General features: G+C 44.6%; 1 protein-coding gene across 4 annotated transcripts; it reads right to left on the bottom strand.

The window, feature by feature from the left end:
* Positions 1–2,122: 2,122 nt before the first annotated feature.
* LOC123502380 lies at positions 2,123–6,282 on the bottom strand. 4 transcript variants are annotated; one of them, XR_006673985.1, is made up of 2 exons: positions 5,855–6,282; positions 2,123–2,174 (listed from the first exon to the last, which is right to left on the bottom strand). XR_006673985.1 is itself a non-coding variant. In XM_045251557.1 (2 exons), the coding sequence occupies exons 1-2, from the start codon at positions 6,271–6,273 to the stop codon at positions 5,003–5,005; spliced, it is 576 nt and encodes a 191-aa protein (XP_045107492.1). In that variant the 5' UTR covers positions 6,274–6,282; the 3' UTR covers positions 4,926–5,002. The 4 variants fall into 4 exon arrangements, 2 of the variants coding, with proteins under 2 accessions (XP_045107492.1, XP_045107494.1); XM_045251557.1 differs by lacking the exon at positions 2,123–2,174 and adding an exon at positions 4,926–5,159; XM_045251559.1 differs by lacking the exon at positions 2,123–2,174 and adding an exon at positions 4,926–5,159 and having other exon boundaries at positions 5,869–6,282.

The following is a 6,282-nucleotide window of genomic DNA, read 5'->3' as shown; positions in this document are numbered from 1 at the left end:
GGTCACCCACAGCATCTCCCAGTCACATATCAGTCACCCACAGCCTCCTAGTCAGTCCCAGTCAGCACCTCCCAGTCACATATCAGTCACCCACAGTCTCTTCCAGTCACCTATCAGTCACCTGCAACCTCTCCCAGTCACATATCAGTCACCCACAGCCCCCAATCACCCGCAACCTCTTCCAGTCACCCACAGTCTCTCCCAGTCACCTATCAGTCACCCACAGTCTCTCCCAGTCACCTATCAGTCACCCATCAGTCACCCACAGTCTCAGTCCCCAGTCACACTATCAGTCACCCACAGCCTCTCCCAGTCACCTATCAGTCACCCGCAGCCTCTCCCAGTCACATATCAGTCACCCAGCAACCTCTCAGTCACCTATCAGTCACCCACAGTCTCTCCCAGTCACCTATCAGTCACCCGCAACCTCTCCCAGTCACATATCAGTCACCCGCAGCCTCTCAGTCATCTAGTCACATATCAGTCACCTGCAACCTCTCCCAGTCACATATCAGTCACCCGCAACCTCTCAACAGTCACATATCAGTCACCCGCAAGTCACCTATCAGTCTCCACCTATCAGTCACCCACAACTTCTCCCAGTCACATATCCACCCCAGCCTCTCCCAGTCACCTATCTCCCAGTCACCTATCAGTCACCCACAACCTCTCCCAGTCACATATCAGTCCTCTCCTAGTCACACACAGCCTCTCCAGTCAGGCTTGCCACCCAAGCTAACACTATCATTAACCCCTTCAGTTCCGTGATGCATTTCCATATTCATTTTGGTGACTATTTGGCGACTTTATACAGCTTCACAAACTTATGTGAGGGTTAAAATAGTGAGGACTGTGGCCATTAAACTTCTCACCTCCATAAACCCTTCCTAATGTTAATAAAGCCCTCTAATCACACCCAAAACTCAAGGTAAAATGCGTCCCAGTTCTGAAGGGGTTAATAATGTAACAAATGATCAAAATGCCCTCAGAGACACAGAAACTGGACCACAATTAAGCTCCAGCAATCGCCGCACCTTATCTACTCACCATAAACTTTGACAAAGGTAAAGTGAACAACAGTAAACAAAAAGTGATGATCTATGGGCGTGCTAACTATGAGAGAGAGAGACTTGGCATGCAGCTCGTAGCCATCAACCCCTTCAGTACCAGGACATATTCATTTTGTGTTTGGGGATTTTATGCAGCTTCAGAAAATCATGTGGGGCATTAAAATACTGAGGACTGTGGCCATTAATCTTGTGACCTCCATAGACACTTGCTAATCTCAATACAATGGTGTAATCATAGCCAAACTGTCTTAAAATGCCCCTCAAAACATGCCAAATTGTGGTAAAATGCCCTCAAGACATGCCAAATTTTCTTAAAATGTCTTCAAAGCCTGCCAAACTGTCTTAAAATACCCTCAAAACATGCCAAATTATCTTATTATGCCCTAAAAACATGCCAAACTCTCCTAATATGCTCACAAAACATGCCAAACTATCTTAATATGCATATAAAACATGCCAAACTGTCTTAAATTGTCCTTAAAACATGTCACTGTCTTAAAATGCCTTCATAATATGCCAAACTCCCTTAAAATGCACTGAAAACATAAACTGTCTTAAAATGTCTTTAAAACCTGCCAAACTTTCTTAAAAACATGCTGGATTGTCTTAAATTGTCCTTAAAACATGCTAAGCTATCTTAAAATGCTCTCAAAAGATACCAAACTGTCTTAAAATGCCCTAAAAAAAATCCCAAACTATCTTAAAGTGCCCTCAAAATATGCCAAACTATTTTAAAATGCTCTCAAAACATAAGGAGGGAGGGAGGGAGGGAGGGAGGAGGGAGGAGGAGGAGGAGGAGGAAGGAGGAGGAGGAGGAGAGAGGAGAGGAGAGAGAGGAGGAGGAGGAGGAGGAGGAGAGAGAGAGAGAGGAGAGAGAGAGGAGAGAGAGAGAGAGAGAGAGAGAGAGAAGAACAAAATTTAACCTTTTAATATGACAATATATCTATTTTACCTATTTTTTTTTTCTCTTGAGTCCTTCCTTCTTTTCTTCCTCTTCTCATCTTCCTATACCTCTTCCTTCCTCCTCTTCCTCCTTCTCCTTCTTCTCTTCCTCTTCCTCTTCCTCCTCTTTCCTTGGTCTGTTTCTCCACATCTTAACACAATCTGAAATAAATCAAACTGGATTAATATCAGAGAGAGAGAGAGAGAGAGAGAGAGAGAGAGAGAGAGAGAGAGAGAGAGAGAGAGAGAGAGAGAGAGAGAGAGAGAGAGAGAGAGAGAGAGAGAGATCACGAGAGAGAAAGGTGACATTGCACATTGCACAGGTGTGACAGTTAATAAGTTGGCCATGCAAACGAGTACACTGACAAGTATTCTGTGTACACTACCTCAAGGGAACCCAAGGACACCACCACCACCACCACCACCACTATTTTAACCCCTTCAGTACTGGGACACATTTTTACCTTGAGATTTGTAAACCATTAGACCATTTTATTGACATTAAGAAAGGCCTCTACAGGTTACAAGTTTAATGCCATGGCCACAGTATTCACTATTTTAACCCTCCAGTACTGGGACACATTTTTGCCTTGAGTTTTGTGTAGCATGAGACCATTTTATTGACATTAGCAAGGGTGTGGTGCACTGCCAGGCTTGTTCAAACATCTTCCTGTGTGTGACATGGCTCTTATGTAGAACTACTCTACTGAATAATATTTTTTTTCATATCTGCAACATATCCCAGGCCTTGGGTGACTGCCAAGCTCTTCACCACTTCCAAGCGAGGCTCCCAGGCTTTGGCTAACAATGATGAAAGCATAACAGTAATCAATTTAACCTAACCTAACCTAATCTAACCTAACCCAACCTAACCTAACCTAACCTAAGCTAACAGTAATGAACAGCCTGACAAAGCTGTATGGCATGGTGCTTTGCAACAGACTAAGCCATTGGTTCAAGGCTGACAGACAGCAGGCAGGCAGCCAGGTGGTGGGCACAGGATGCCTTGAACACATTGTCACACTGCGTTTGTTGACAGATGTTGCTACAAGGAACACATTTCACCTTTATTACTTTTGTATATTTTACCCGCATGTGATAACGTACCGAGCAACACATTATTTTGTACTTTGAAGAGACTGGATTGTGGGACGGTAATGTTGCTCGCTATAACATCACAGGGAACATCATTCACTGCTAAACCCTGGAACTCACTGCCTGCCCTCTCTCTCTCTCTCAAGTGCGTCAAAATCATTCAAATTTTGAAATTTTGAAAGAGAGAGAGAGAGAGAGAGAGAGAGAGAGAGAGAGAGAGAGAGAGAGAGAGAGAGAGAGAGAGAGAGAGAGAGAGAGAGAGAGAGAGAGAGAGAGAGAGAGAGAGAGAGATTCAACCTTATAAAATGACAATATTTCTTCTTATCTTACCTTTTCTTCTTCCTCTTCATTCCATCCTTCTTCTCTTCCTCCTCATATCTCTTTCCTCCTCCTCCTCCTCCTGTTCCTTTGGTCTGTTTCTCCATATCTTAACACAATCTGAAAGAAATTAAATCAAACTGGATTAATATATATATATATATATATATATATATATATATATATATATATATATATATATATATATATATATATATATATATATATATATATATATATATATATATATATATATATATATATATATATATATAGAGAGAGAGAGAGAGAGAGAGAGAGAGAGAGAGAGAGAGAGAGAGAGAGAGAGAGAGAGAGAGAGAGAGAGAGAGAGAAACACAAACAAACAAACAAACAAACAAACCTTCCAAGCGGACTGTTCACTCTGCAACATTTCAATAAATTTTGGGACAGCGTGTAGTCTGGCCTTCCGCTGCTGCTGCCGCCAACACCAATACCACCACCACCACCACCACAGCCAGCCGTGCCATCCTGACCCACTCCCGGCTGGCTAGTTGTGACCTTTGACCTGAAATGAGAAGGTTAGGTTAGGTTAGGTAACAGGAAAACAGACCAACAAGCACACAGACACACACATTACAAGCCTTCCTATTTGAGCTAATTTCTCCTTAACTAACCACTAACTTAACATCACACCAGGCTGGAGACACACAGGAAACATTCTTCTATACCTGTAATGACCAACAACACCACAAAGTAAGGAGAAATAGGAGAAAAATGCAAAAACAGACCAACAATTTACAGACACACACATTACAAGCCTTCCTATTTCACCTCATTTCTCCTTAACTAACCACTAACTTAACATCACACCAGGCTGGAGTAGTAGTAGTAGTAGTAGTAGTAGTAGTAGTAGTAGTAGTAGTAGTAGTAGTAGTAGGAATATAATAAAAATACTACTACTACTACTACTACTACTACTACTACTACTACTACTACTACCACTAACTTCCCTCACCTTCTCGACAAGTTCCTGGCCAGAGGTTTGTTTCCTGTTTTCATGATGTGGTTGGTGAATTTCCTGTGAGAGAGAGTTAGGTTAGTTAGGGACACACGTGCACACACACACACACACACACACACACACACACACACACACACACTCTCTCTCTCTCTCTCTCTCTTCTCTTCCTCCTCTTCTTCTTCTTCTTCTTCTTCCACCACCACCACCACCTCCTCCTCCTCCTCCTCCTCCTCCTCCTCTTCCAGTCTCACACACACACACACACACACAAGTTCTCTCTCTCTCTCTCTCTCACACACACACACACAGAGAGAGAGAGAGAGAGAGAGAGAGAGAGAGAGAGAGAGAGAGAGAGAGAGAGAGAGAGAGAGAGAGAGAGAGAGAGAGAGAGAGAGAGAGAGAGAGAGAGAGAGAGAGAGACACACACACACACACACACACACACACACACACACACACACACACACACACACACACACACACACACACACACACACACTGACAAGCGGGTGGTGGAGTACGGAGGTGGTGTGGGTGCTGTGGGCCACTCGGACCGCCCGCTACTCAAATTCCTTCATCTCCCCGCTGTCCTCCATCTCCTGCAGTTTTGAGGGCATGTACGCCGGGGGGTATTGGCTGTACCTCGCCCCCCTGCCACCCTTGCCAAGCCTCCCATCACCCCTGCCAAGCCCCCGGTCACATTCACACCGGCCACACAAGCAACATGACCCCTGGGGATAAAAAATTTGGTTAAGGTCTTTTTAGCATAAGAGAGGACTGGAAAAGGACAACTGAGAGGTAAAGGGGAGAATAGCCCCTCCTGTCACCCCCAAGCCCCTCGTCACCCCCCAGGCAAGCCACACAACCCCAGGGGATTAAAAAGTAGATTAGGGTCATTTTAGCATATGAGAAGACTGCATAAGGGAGAAAAGCCCCCTCTTGTGACCCACGCCAGCCCCCATCACCCCTGCCAGCCCCCATCACCCCCAGGCCAGCCACACAACCCCGGGGATTAAAAATTAGATTAGGGTCATTTTAGCATGAGAGGACTGGAGAAACCGTTTTTATTGATTTATTTTTGTATCTTTAAGATTCTTGGCTAAGGAGGAACATAAAATGACAAAATAATAAAACTAGCCCTACTCCGGTGCCAGTCACCTTACAGAGCCGAGAGAATGAGTCAAATAGATTGAATAAATACTAGACACTCTCTCTCTCTCTCACACACAGTTTACCTCTTCAACATAACAAAAATAATAAAAACTAGCCCTACTCCGGTGCCAGTCCCCTTACACAGCCGATAGAATGAATTAAATATTAAAATAAATACCACACACACACACACAATTACCCTCTCAAAATCATATGAATACTAATAACTACACAATGGCACTCCACACACATGCACCAATGCCACAGGGCTCACCAGGCACTGCTCACCGCCCTCCATGACCGCCAGGGGCCTCGGAAATCATTAAATAAGACACGTATCCCGGTGGCCATTAGTGGTAGATGTAGATGTAGATGTTGCAACGGAAGCTCCTTACTTCTTCTCGTTCTTTGTTCCGCTAATGTTGAAGTTCTTTTTTCTTCTTTTCCCGCTGTGTCCACCTCTTGTATATGGCGTCCTTGTATTTGTGTGGGTCGGTGAAGAGGATGCGTCCCAGCGCGTCCCTGCCGGCCCCTGCCACAAGAGCGGGTGGTTGTGGCGGCAGCGCCGGTGGGATCTTGATCTTGATCTTGATGGTACAGGTGACGCAGAATTTCTTCTGGGTCAGGCCTTTGTATCGGCAGCTCCTGTAGGGAACATAAAGAACACCAGACAACAAAGAGGGCAATCACCATCTTTCACAC

Source organism: Portunus trituberculatus, chromosome 11 (assembly GCF_017591435.1).
Source record: "Portunus trituberculatus isolate SZX2019 chromosome 11, ASM1759143v1, whole genome shotgun sequence".
Lineage (NCBI taxonomy): Eukaryota > Metazoa > Arthropoda > Malacostraca > Decapoda > Portunidae > Portunus > Portunus trituberculatus.
Note: the sequence above shows the minus strand (reverse complement) of the source record. Positions and strands in the feature narration are given on the sequence as shown.